Here is a 13,648-nt window from a genome sequence, read left to right as displayed (position 1 = left end):
ATTTCCTCAAAAGATGCAGGGGGGATAGTGGTGCAGGGAAGCTGAAAGAGGAAAATCAAGAGAGTCAAAACTGTCCAGGATGCTTGGAGGTTATTTAAAACACAGTAATAAAAGCTCAGCTGGAATGTGTTCCCTACCAGGTTAGAAAAGGCAGCACCCAGTCCAAAAAGAAAGCCACCATGCCGGTTAATAACAAGAGAGGTTGAGGAAATTATCAAAAAAAGAAAATGTCTTTTAGAAAATGGAAGTCCAGTTTGGCTGATGAAGAAGAAGAATATGAGAGGGAACACAAATGGTGGGCAAAAAGAGAAGCAAGTTAGCTGTGGCGGAGGCAAAAAAAGGATTATGTGGAACGCATGGCTGCGAACATCAAGACCAGCAACAAACAGTTCTTCAAGTACATCAAAAGCAGGAAGCCAGTCAAGGGAGGCGGTAGGCCCGTTAGGATGACAAAGGAACAAAGGGTGCGCTAAAAGATGGCAGGGAGATTGCAGAGAAGCTGAATGAATTCTTTGCTGCATCTGTATCTTCACCCAAGAGGAGGTGAGGAACATTCCTGCACCTAGAACCAAGAAAACTTCTTAGGAGGCCGAATCCGAGGAACTAAGCCGAAGATAGTGGTAGACAAGGAAGAAGTTCTGGCAGCCATTGATAAACTAAATGTTACCAAATCCCCTGGCCCAGATTGCATTCACCCAAGAGTTCTTAAAGGAAGCCTCAAGCTAATGAAATTCGCTGATGTTCCACACTATTAATATGCAACTTATCCCTGAAACTCAGGCTCCATCCCTGAAGACTGGAAGATGGCCAACCTGTCAAGCACCAATCTTTAAGAAAGGATCTAGGGGGGACCCGGGAAATTACGCAAGGCCAGTCAGTTTGACATCTGTTCCTCGGTAAAATTAGTAGAATCTGTCATTAAAGATAAAATTATTGAAAACATAATAATGGAAAAGCAAGACCTGCTACAGAGAAAGGAGTCAGCATGGAAAACTTTTGCAGAGGCAAATCCTGTCTTACTGAAACTTAGCTTTCAGAGTTCTTTGAGGGTGTAAAACAGGCATGTGGACAGGGGTGAACCGGTGGACATTGTCTACTTGGATTTCCCAAAAGTTGCTTTTGACAAAGTTCCTCACCACAGAGAGACTAGCTTGAGAAAAAAAACTCTAGCAATAAGAAGGAAGGCTAAAGAGGGGAAGTCCTCCTATGGATTAGAAAAAAACTGGTTGGAGAAACAGGGTAAACAAAAGAGTGGGTGTAAAATGGGAAGTTCTCACAATGGAGAGATGTCTGGAGTGGTGTCCCCTGCAAGGATCCGTTTTGGGACCAGTGCTCTTTAACCTATTCATAAATGACCTGGAAGTGAGGGGTGGAGTAGCGTGGTATGGCCAAGTTTGCAGATGATACTCAAATTGTATGTAGGGTGGTGAGAACCACAAAGGATTGCTTGTAAGAGCTCCAAGCGGACCTTGATAAATTAGGTGAGTGGGCTCACCGTGAAATGGCAAAATGCAGTTCTAAATGTAGCAAAATGTAAAGTGAGTGTACATAGGGGCAAAAAAATCCAAACTTCACATATTGACGCCTTACAGGGGTCAGTAAAAGCTGCTTTCAGTCACAGACCAGGAAAGGGGATTTAGGCGCGCTCTTAGTTGATAGTTCCATGGGAATGCTTCAACTCAATGGCATGGCAGCTGTGGAAAAAAGGCAAACTCTAGGTGCTGGGGATCATTAGAAAAGCGAATTGGAGAATAAAACTGCAAAGATTGTCATGCCCTTATATAGAAGCAGTGGTGCTGACCAAGCAGACTTGGAGTACACCTGCAGGGGTCCAGTTCTGGTCGCATGGCATCCTCAAAAAAAGTGGAGTTATGTGAGGGAGATAGAAAAAGAGGTGCAGAGAAGGGCAAACAAGGATGATTGAGGGACTGGAGCACCTTCCCTATGAGGAGAGGCTGCAGCGTTTGGGACTCTTTTTTTAGTTTGGAGAGAGAGACGGCTGAGGGGGGATATGGATTGAAGTCTTACAAAGAAATTATGCATGGGGCAGAAAATGTTGACAGAGAGAAATTTTTCTCTCTTTCTCACAATACTCAGGAACCAGGGGGCATCTGCAGCTTTAAAATGCTGGGGAAAGAATTAGGATCTAATAAAAGCGAAACACTTTCTTTCTACGCGAACAACGTGGTGGATTGGTTGTTTGGAATATGCCGCCACAGCCTGGGAGGTGGTAGTGATGGCCCACTAACCTGGATAGCTTTAAAAGGGGCTTGGACAGATTTATGGAGGAGAAGAGTGGTCGATTTAGGGGCTACCAATCTTGATCCTCTTTTGATCTGAGATTGCAAATGCCTTTAACAGACCGAAGGGTGATCAGAGCAACAGCCGCAGAAGCCTTAAGCAGGCTATGGGTGCTCATGCATCATATCCTACATGTGTGAGAGGCTCCTGCAAAGGCACTCTGGTGGAGCCCTCCTGCGAAAGTAGCAGAGAGCTGGACTAGATGGACTTTGGTCTGATCCAGCTGGCTTGTTCTTATGTTCTTATGTTCTTATGTTCTTATGTTCTTAATTTTCTTCCCGGGCTCCAAATTAATACTTCCAAAGACCGCTGACATCACAACCTTCAGACATATTCCTTGCACCTTCATAAATGCCAAATACTTGGGCTCTTGTGAGCAGCAGTGGCGTAGGAGGTTAAGAGCTCATGTATCTAATCTGGAGGAACCGGGTTTGATTCCCAGCTCTGCCGCTTGAGCTGTGGAGGCTTATTTGGGGAATTCAGATTAGCCTGTGCACTCCCACACATGCCAGCTAGGTGACCTTGGGCTAGTCACAGCTTTCTGGAGCTCTCTCAGCCCCACCTACCTCACAGGGTGTTTGTTGTGAGGGTACACGAGCTCTTAACCTCCTACGCCACTGCTGCTCTATGAAGGAGCAGGCTCAACAGATCCCCATATATCCTTCTGGCAGATACGCCACTAGCTAGAGCTCTACGTTTTTCCACAGCTGTCCCTTTGGTGTCTGCAGAAAACCCCCCACACTAAACTGCACAGGGGCCACAAAGAAGACCAGAGCCCTCTTAATTTTTTCCTATTGCTCACAAAGACGTGGTCAGAAGTGCCACTACTCCAAACAAACAAGGCTGGCGGATTCTGGGAACAGGCACCACGAAGCACAAGAAAACTCCTGTGTGTTTTTCACCATGGCACTCTACTGTGGAAATCTTTATCTTTACAGGTAAAGGCAGAGCAATGGACACAGAACAGAAGGGAGAAAATACCAACGCACAGATATCAGGAGCTTTTTCACATTTTATATTTTTTGGCACATTTAACGGATGATAGGACCTTAACTCCTGTTTGCTTCTGACATCGCTGACATATAAGCCAATGATACATGCTTTGAAGCGGCAACTGGCTACGATCGCTCGTGAAAAAAGCTGAAATCCAACTGCGAAATTATGCGGGATTCTTCAGATCAAAGAACATAAGAACTAGCCTGCTGGATCAGACCAGAGTCCATCTAGTCCAGCTCTCTGCTACTCGCAGTGGCCCACCAGGTGCCTTTGGGAGCTCACCAATCGCAGGAGGTGAGAAAGCAAGGGCCTCTCTGCTGCCAAGCTGCTGCTTCTGAGCACCTGGTCTGCTAAAGGGCATTTGCAAGCGCCCTGCTAGATCAAGGAGGATCACTGGATTGCAGGTGTTTGCCACAGATCGAAACTTCTCCCTCCAGCAAAATCTGCCCAAGCCCCTTTTAAAGCTATCCAGGTGAGTGGCCATCACCACCTCCTGTGGCACCATATTCCAAACACCAATCCCACGTTGCGTGAAGAAGTGTTTCCTTTTATGAGTCCTAATTCTTCCCCCCAGCATTTTCAATGGATGCCCCCTGGTTCTAGTATTGTGAGAAAGAGAGAAAAATTTCTCTCTGTCCACATTTTCTACCCCATGCATAATTTTATAGACTTCAATCATATCCACCACCACCCCCACCCCCCAGAAGGAAACAAAGCGCAGCTCTATTTTTCTATGCATTCATTCAAGGGACTACTAGGGAGACAATGATATCCTAGAATCACCAAATACTGCAACTGAATTCATGGAAGGCCTCTTGGACGTTTACTCAATTTACCAACTCTGGTGGTACAGCCCTAGCCTGCAACTGGACTGTACCACACCTGAATGGGAAATTCCTTCACGCAGGACCCTGGCCACAAAGTGAAGTTAAACAGACCAGACGCAGTCTTATTGAGAACCAGTTCTCTGAAAATTAGGTTTCACAGTATGAATGGTCTTACCTGTGTAGGCCATGTTCTTCGGATTTCCATAGGGAGCCCCAGGTTGAACAGGGCTGTAAACAGGGTTCATTGTGGAAGACGGGAAGACTCTGGAACAGAAAACAACGAAAAACAGAAGGTTGAACATAAGAACATAAGAACAAGCCAGCTGGATCAGACCAAAGTCCATCTAGTCCAGCTCTCTGCTACTCGCAGTGGCCCACCAGGTGCCTTTGGGAGCTCACATGCAGGATGTGAAAGCAATGGCCTTCTGCAGCTGTTGCTCCCGATCACCTGGTCTGTTAAGGCATTTGCAATCTCAGATCAAAGAGGATCAAGATTGGTAGCCACAGATTGAAACTTCTCCCTCCATAAATCTGTCCAAGCCCCTTTTAAAGCTATCCAGGTGAGTGGCCCACGCATCCACCACCTCACTGTGTGGGCAGTGCATATTCCAAACACCAATCACACGCTATGCATTGAAGAAGTGGCTTTCCTTTTATTAGTCCTAATTCTTTCCCCCAGCATTTTTTCAATGAATGCCCCCTGGTTCTAGTATGTGTGTGAGAAAGAGAGAAAAATTTGTCTCTGTCCAATACTTTCTAAATTCCCCATGCATAATTACTTGTAGACTTCAATCATATCCCCCCTCAGCCGCATGCCTCTCCAAACTAAAGAGTCCCAAACGCTGCAGCCTCTCCTCATAGGGAAGGTGCTCCAGTCCCTCAATCATCCTTGTTGCCCTTCTCTGCACTTTTTCTATCTCCTCAATATCCTTTTTGAGATGCGGCGACCAGAACTGGACACAGGACTCCAAGTGCGGTCGCACCACTGCTTTATATAAGGGCATGACAATCTTTGCAGTTTTATTATCAATTCCTTTTCTAATGATCGCCAGCATAGAGTTTGCGAACAGTCGGGCCTCGTGGTTTTCTGGCTTATTTTTACACCATCCCTCTGTCCCAAGGCTTTTTGCCTGTGTTTTACGACGGCGTTCTGGAATTACAACCCACAGCTTGGAGCTGCAACGAAGAGGATTTACTACTGGCTGTTAAAACTCGGTGGCTTATTTAATAATTTAGATTTTTACAGTCTTCGGTTCGTTCCCTTAAATCCTTCTCGCAGCCCGCTTGCAAGTTTTACACCTAAGTTCGCATCCTCAAAGAAGAAATGCACATTTCCAGGGCTTGCAATAAAACAAAAGGGTTGGTAACAGTGACACTACGAATTGATTCCTGAAAAATAAAGTTTCTCCCTCCCTCCGCTGCAACTGCCAGAGATTCATCATTTCTCCTAGAGGGTGCTATTGTGAAAGATAGATGGGACCAAGAAATCCTTGGGCCATGTATGCGAACTCTCCGTGGAAGATACTAACATTCACTTTACGATTCTACAAGAAATAAATCCACATTCAATTTTAAGAGAGCCGGCGTGGTGTAGTGATTGAGAGGGGTGGACTCTAATCTGCAGAACCGGTTTGATTCCTCGCTCTGCCATTTATATGTGTGTGTGTGTGTGTGTGTGTGTGTGTATGTATATGTGTATATATATGTGTATGTGTATATATGTATGTATGTATGTATATGTATATGTATATGTATATGTATTTGTATATGTATATGTGTATGTATATATACACATGTATATGTATATGTATGTGTATGTGTATGTAATGTATATGTATATGTGTATATGTGTATATATGTGTATATACACACACACACACACATTTATATATTTATTTTTCACATTTCTAAACCACCCACCCTCGAAGGGCTCTGGGCGGTGTACACTAGGGCCAGAAACAGTACTACACACAATAGGCCAAAACAACAGTACACAAAATAAAATAAATTAAATCAGGTTAAAAACAATTTACAACATTCATAAAAATAGCAGCAAGAATATAGCAGAATCATAGAAGTATATGGCGCTGCGGAGGCTTATCTGGTGAACCAGATGTGTTTCCCCACTCCCACATTCCTGCTAGGCTCCCAGGGTCCACTGGAATAGCCCATACAAGCAGTGGTGGGATCCAAACATTTTAGTAACAGGTTCCCAGGGTGGTGGGATTCAAACTGTGGCATAGCACCAATGGGGCTGGGCGGAGCACAACGGGGGCGTGGCCGGGCATTCCGGGGCGGGGCTGGGGCAAGGATGCGGCCACTGCGCCAGCCCTTGGGCAGGAAACGAATGCACGCAGGCGCAGGCTGCCACGCACGCCGGTGCACCTCCTGCTAGACTGCTTCAAGTTCTGTGCGCTACTGCTGAGAGGAGGGGCGTCACTAAGGCAAAAATCACGGGGCAAAACCACCCATTAGTAACCCCCTCTCGGCACACACAAATAATTAGTAATCTACTCTCGGGAACCTGTGAAAACCTGCTGGATCCCACCTCTGCAAACAAGTGAGATGGTCCCTTCCGAACTCAGAAAAACTGCAGCCTGGATGAGGGATATCACATTTCCAGGATTTTTTAAGCTATGATGGGACCTTTTTTAGGGGTCTCCTTAAAACGGGAACCGCAGTATGCCCCAGGCTTACTTCCCTATCGAAACTGAACTTGCTGTGATGCTTTAACAACCTAAAATGCATAATTTATAACTCGGCTGGCATCGAAAACTATGCTAATTGACGTGTTTACAGAATTTAAAAGTATAAACGGCTGAGTTTTCAGGATGGAAAACTGCACTATATACATGACATTTGGGAGCGATGCAGGCTGGTTCAAGTCTAGGCTTAACTTTTGCCGCCTGAGAGGAAGGGAAAATGAAAACTGAAATTTAAAAAACAAACCTTGCAGTATGGAAAAGAAAGTGTGCTACACAGGCAGAATCGAGTCTCAATGGCAACAGAAAGGACTACCAGAATGTATTGTCGAAGGCTTTCACGGCCGGAATCACTTGGGTGCTGTGTGGTTTCCGGGCTGTATGGCCGTGTTCTAGCAGCATTCTCTCCTGACGTTTCGCCTGCATCTGTGGCTGGCATCTTCAGAGGATCGTCAGGAGAGAATGCTGCTAGAACACGGCCATACAGCCCGGAAACCACACGGCACCCGACTACCAGAATATCTGGCAGTCAAGGTCGGTTTTCCAGAACTGAACTCTTTCATAAGAAACACATTAGACACATCATTTATTTATTTTTATTTATTTATTATTTCGATTTTTATACCGCCCCGTCCCCGAGGGGCTCCGGGCGGTGTACAACAATTAATACAGATAAATTAGGGCAACCATACAAATAAAACAACAACAGCCCATAAAACTCCGACATAAAACATACTAAATTTCATTAAAACAGCAGTAATTTCATAATAAAGGCACCCGGAGAATCCTTTCCTTTAAAACCCTCCCCTGGGGAGTAATCGGACTCCTCCATAGGAGGATAATCTTGATGGTTGCATCGAATCAGGGGCCACATACTCAGCGGTAACTGGAAAGTTACCTCCAAAGGCCCGAGAGACAATCTCGGAATGTATGCACAGGCCCTGCGGAACTCACCGAGATCCCGCAGGGCCCGGACAGCTAGAGGAAGAGTGTTCCACCAGGCCGGGGCCAGGGCCGTAAAGGCAGTCTGGGGGTCCACCTGGATAATCATAGCGTATTATCAAAGTTATTCACCTTTAAATAATTGACTTGCTTTTGAAAACATGTTGCACGTGACAATAAATGGAAAACAACATTATCTAATGCTGCAGATCATTTTATACAGGCCAATTAAGCACAAGGCTTTTGTTGTGTGGTGGAGGTAAATGTTCACTGCGGCAAGGTTTCTTGTATGAACGTATTTCCTCTAGCCCTGATTTCACTTTCCACTCTCTCCGCGGCAAGCAAATCCACTTATAGCACGATTTTAATTTTGCTTCACTGCCGGAGCGCGACAGGTTGGCCAGTGGGCACAGCTTTGCCCCAGACCTCTTCCCTCCGCCTGCAGCCAACGTGTCTAATCTCATCCCCCATACACACTCCCTCACTCTCCTCTTTGTTGCCGACTACTCCCCGCTTCTTATCCTGCCACATCATTTCTATTCCCCGTGGCCTCCCCGCTCCTGCATCTTTAGATCTTTAGATTTAAAAAAAATAAATAACCCTATCGATAGATCAATAGATCGACACTAATACTAAAAAAGTGAAAATAATAAGACTCATCAATCAGTCCAATTACCCAATTTCCCCTGCGTTAGATCGACAAACTGGGACGCCTCCAGTCTCGTAGTTTTATGCACAAGCAATCAGCGATTCCGGGCCACACCTGGAAAAGCCCGTCTATCACGATCTTGGTCTTGGATTGGGGGTGAAATCTGGCAGTCGTTTGTGGATTCTTTTCCTATCCAGCACTCCAGCCTGCTAAGTTTCATAAGCTTTTATTTCAAGTGAAAATAACAAAATCTTAGTACAGTTCTATTAGCAAAATAAGTTCCTTTTAAATTTCATTGTCCTCTCTCCCAGGGGAGAGATGCTTCCAATGCTTTCATTGTCCATCTCTCCCAGGGGAGAGATGCTTCCTAGTCAAACCCCTCAGGTGGAATCTTAAATCCTTTGTTTTCACCTTCCCAGGAAAACTCCGCCCTGTCATGAGGTAGATCTAAGCTTCTGAATTCTACTGGCCCAATTTGATCCTGGGATCAAAGCCCTTTACCATCCTTGTGTGACTTCCTTGCTTCAGCAATAGAATCTCTCCATCACACCGTCGGTCTTTACGCTTGGGTTTATAACACTTTGGGAGGCAGAGGATCGTGACCCTGGGGAGCTTAGCAAGCGGCAGTTTCATTTCATGACATTTTGCAGCTTTCTTGCACGCCATGTAGTGCTCCATCACCCTCACTTCCCCAGTGTTCCGGCAACTTGATACCGATGCCCACAAATCAAAAGCGCTTTTTTCTTTACAACAGTCAGTTTGCCTCTTTTATGTCTACCTATTGATACATGGACATATCAATATAGTGATAAGATCAAAGACAAAAAATAAAGATTATAATGAAAATTAAAGCACACGTGCATGATGGAGAACCCATGAATCACACACACACACACACACACACACACACACACACACACACACACACACACACACACACACACACACACACACACACACCGATGCAAGCAAAAAGCCAGCTGAGAGGTAAAACCTGTCCCTTTGAGACGCCTTACAAGCGAGAAAAGCGGGGGATAAAAACCTGCTCTTCCTCCTCTTCTAATGGGACTGACTCCACCCTCCAAAGCAGCTACTTTCTCCAGGGGAATTGATCTCTATGACCAGAAACGAGATGTTATGTCCGGGAGCGGGAGTAGCCTCCACCCCCTCCCCGGGCTTGCTCCCCAGCCCGCGACTTGGGTCGCCGCAACGCGAGGGGAGACCCGTCGCCACGTCAACGAGGGACAGGAGTGCCCCGCGGCACGGGGGGAGTCCCGTCGCCGTGTCGCCAGGAGACCGGAGCGGTGCGCCGCTCTCTTCCTGGCCGGGGTAATGGGCGGAGGCCCCGGCTGCGAGGAGAGCCACGTAGTTCCTTCGACAGAGGAGCAAGGCACCGAAAGGTCCCATCGCCACGGCAACAGCAGGAGGGCCGGGCCGGACGACCAAGGCCAGATGAGCCCTGTTGGGCCGAGTACGGGAGGCAGAAGGGAGCGCGGGGGCAGGGTTTTAGCCCCGCAGCGGGCCGAGGAGGATATAAAAGGGGAGAAGCACAGGAAGGTGGGAAAAGAGGACGAGAAGGAGGGAAGGAGGGGGAGTGTGTGTGTGGAGGAAGGAGGAGGAAAGGGCGTGGAGAGACAGGGAGGAGGACGACAGTGGGGGAGTCTAAGTGGAGGAGAGGAGAGGACGGCAGGGCTGAAGGTCTTGGAGAAGAGGGGAGATGGTAGACGGCCAGAGGGGGCAGGAACTGAGAGGGGAGGAGAAGACAGCAGTCCAGAGGCTAGCAAGAGGGCTTCCCTACTCTCCCTCCCTAGCTTTCTGGAGACACTGGGTCAGCTGTGGGCAGCTGGAGCAACCTGTGGCTAAAGCAGATGTCCCACTTAGTCCACTCCCCGGAGAACAGGAGTGAGGCCGGACTCCCGGACTCCCAGGAGTGAGGCCGGAAGTTCCAGCATCCAGGCAGGGGAAGATGGGTTGGCAACAGGGGCCCCGACGGGGACCCCACCCCGGGCGCAGGACATGTTATTTATTCATTTATTTATTTATTACGCTTTTATACCGCCCTCCCCAAAGGGCTCAGGAAGCAACCCTACCACAAAGTGTGCCCTCTGAGGCCTCCATTTTCTCCAATGGAACTGATCTCTGAACTTTGGAGTACAGTCGTCATTTTAAGAGATGTCCAGGTCCCACCTAGAGGTTGGAAGGAGGAGGAGGAGTTTGGATTCATGCCCCTCCTTTCTCTCCTGTAAGGAGACTCAAAGGGGCTGACAATCTCCCTTCCCTTCCCCCGCCACAACAAACACCCTGTGAGGTGCGTGGGGCTGAGAGAGCTCCCAAGAACTGTGGCTTGCCCAAGGTCACCCAGCTGGCGTGTGTTGGAGTGCACAAGCTAATCTGGTTCACCAGATAAGCCTCCACAGCTCAAGTGACAGAGCAGGGAATCAAACCCAGTTAGACGGACAGAAAGACAGATAGAAAGACAGACAGATAATTAGTATGTGAATGTGTCAGTATTGTGGCATTTATTTAGGACAGAGAAAGCTCATAACTCGATAAGAGTTCTTAAATTTTGTGGAAAAAAACATTTAGAAATTCTAAAAACATTTGGAATGCAACAATAATTGTGACTGAATATCAGTTGAACATTATACCCCCCTTAGCATTTGGATAACTATACCAGCTGTTTCATCAACTTTCTATTTAGAATTGTAACTAACGTAAGTTTCGTTCTCAGTCCTTTCTTTTTGCCCGTTTATCTCGTTTTACATAGTTATAATTTTATGAAAATTAAAAAAAAAACTTAAAAGAGAAAACAAAAAAGCCAGCTTTAAATCGGCCTCTCTCTTGCAAGAGCAACGTACACGGCCTCAAATACTCCTTCTGCCTGCCGCGCCGAGCAGCGTATTCGCTACCAAAATGCCACAGCTCCAGGCAGAAAACTGCCTTTTTGAAGATGTAATAGCCCTTCTGCCCATTATATTACCAATAAAGATTATTCAAGAGAGTCAGTGATCGTCTTTCTCCCCCTCCAGCTTTTATTTAGAGAAAAGCAGAGAACCTGGGAATTTGTGTCTAGTAGCTGTCGCTGAAGCAACTGCCCAGTTAATTATCGTAATGAAGAACATTCGTCGCTCCGATTAGCCGAGGGGAAAAAATAAGTCATTACGCTTTATTAAGGCAAACCATTCATTTCCTCGGCTATCTAGACCCTTTAAAACCCGATCTGTCCCCCCCCCCCAATCAACACTTGCCCCGTTCTGCAATTTCTTTTTAGATGGGGGCACACTTCATAAAATCATAATTCAAACGTACAAAAAGTTGACGTCCGTGATGGATGTGCAATTTGTTAGACCATTACCGTATAAACTCGTGTATAAGCCGACTCGTGTAGAAGCTGAGGCACCTAATTTTACTACCAAAACCTGGGAAAATGTACTGGACTCAAGCCTGTATAAGCCGGCAGAGGTTGCAGAGGAGCTCCTTATCTGGGCAATGACATCAGAGGGAGTCATCGTCACCAAGGGAGTCTCTCCACCTCCGGGCTGGGTTTGAGGAACCCCAGCCTGCTGGGAGGTGGAGGGAGCTCCTTATTTGGGCAATGACATCAGTCACTGCCCAATAAGAGACTCCCTGAGCTGGAGTTTGAACCCCAATACTCTTTCTGGGAGGTGGGAGGCTCATATTTGGGCAATGACATCAGGGGGAGTCACTGCCCAAATAAGGAGCTACCTCTGCCTCCCAGGGTTTGAGGAAGCCCAGCCAGCCAGAGTTCCCCTTCACCCTCCGAGGAGGGCAGCAACAAGCGGCTTGTAAAGTCGCAGGGAGGTCGTCCCGGCCACGCCCCCAGCCTCGGCAGAGGCCTGAAGAGCCGGCTGGTAAGCAGTGACTCGTGTATAAGCCGAGGGGGCATTTTTCAACCTTAAAACAGGGATGAAAAACTTGGCTTATACACGAGTATATACGGTAACCGCTTTCTTTTAAGTCTCCGGAGAACAAACAAGTCAAATGTTGAACCGAGCGACGACTGGCTTGACAATGATTACCTAATTCAGTGATGGCGAACCTTTTTGAGACCGAGTGCCCAAATTGCAACCCAAAACCCACTTATTTATCGCAAAGTGCCAACACCGCAATTTAACCTGAATGCTGGGGTTTTCGTTTAGAAAAAACTATTGGATCCAAGGCGTGCGTTACTCGGGAGTAAGCTCGGTGGTCGTCGGTGGCTTTGCTTTGAAGCAACCGTGCAACTCTTCCAACGGGTGAATCACAACCCTAGGAGGGTTTACTCAGAAGCAAGCCCCATTGCCAGCAACCGAGCTTACTCCCAGGTAAAGGATCGTGCTTTAGTTCTTCACATGAAAATCAGTGGGGTTTAACAGCGCTTAACACGGTTACCTACACTGCTTCCACAAAACTAGGTCTTAGGTTTAATGCTAATAATCAAGCCCAGCGGCCCAGGCCAGCCTAGATGTGTGTGGGGGGAGGGGCGACTCTGTTTGCGCGTGCCCACAGAGAGGGCTCTGAGTGCCACCTCTGGCACCCGTGCCATAGGTTCGCCACCACTGACCTAATGAATTAGCTTTCCTACTGTTTACAAGTTCGGATTGTGTTCGCAGCGTTGTAAAAAGAGGGGAAACGAAATGTGTAAAAGAAAGGAAAAGTAGCAGGCAAGGTGAGGTGAAGACAGCACTGCCAAGATCCAAATGGGATATTGTGTCCTGGGCCCCGCAATTCAAGAAAGACAGGCTGGGACGGGTCAAGAGGAGGGCAACCGAAATGGTCAAAGGTCTGGAGTCCATGCCCTACGAGGAGAGACTTAGGCAGCTGGGGATGTTCAATGTGATGAAGAGAAGGTGAAGAGGTGACATGAGAGCCCTGTTTAGATATTGGAAGGGATGCCATGTCAAAGAGGGAGCAAGCTTGAGGGCCCTTGGGGTCTCTTCCAACTTTATGTAGTGGCGTAGGGAGGTTAAGAGCTCATGTATCTAATTTGGAGGAACCAGGTTTGATTCCCAGCTCTGCCGCCTGAGCTGTGGAGGCTTATCTGGGGAATTCAGATTAGCCTGGGCACTCCCACACACGCCAGCTGGGTGACCTTGGGCTAGTCACAGCTTCTCGGAGCTCTCTCAGCCCCACCCACCTCGCAGGGTGTTTGTTGTGAGGGGGGAAGGGCAAGGAGATTGTCAGCCCCTTTGAGTCTCCTGCAGGAGAGAAAGGGGGATATAAATCCAAAC

The 13,648-nt window shown here is 47.3% G+C and overlaps 1 protein-coding gene across 4 annotated transcripts in view; it reads right to left on the bottom strand.

Annotated features, from left to right (window-relative positions):
• FAM168A (family with sequence similarity 168 member A) overlaps positions 1-13,648 on the bottom strand; it is a 163,465-nt gene that overhangs the window by 88,330 nt on the left and 61,487 nt on the right. For all 4 annotated transcript variants that reach the window (XM_048492464.1, XM_048492467.1, XM_048492465.1 and 1 more), the window contains exon 3: positions 4,300-4,388. In XM_048492464.1, the coding sequence (XP_048348421.1) occupies positions 4,300-4,369 (70 nt within the window). In that variant the 5' untranslated portion in view covers positions 4,370-4,388. The remainder of the gene's footprint in view (positions 1-4,299; positions 4,389-13,648) is intronic.

The sequence above is a fragment of the Sphaerodactylus townsendi genome, linkage group LG04 (assembly GCF_021028975.2).
Source record: "Sphaerodactylus townsendi isolate TG3544 linkage group LG04, MPM_Stown_v2.3, whole genome shotgun sequence".
Taxonomy (NCBI): Eukaryota; Metazoa; Chordata; class Lepidosauria; order Squamata; family Sphaerodactylidae; genus Sphaerodactylus; species Sphaerodactylus townsendi.
This window is presented reverse-complemented; position numbering and strand designations above follow the sequence as displayed.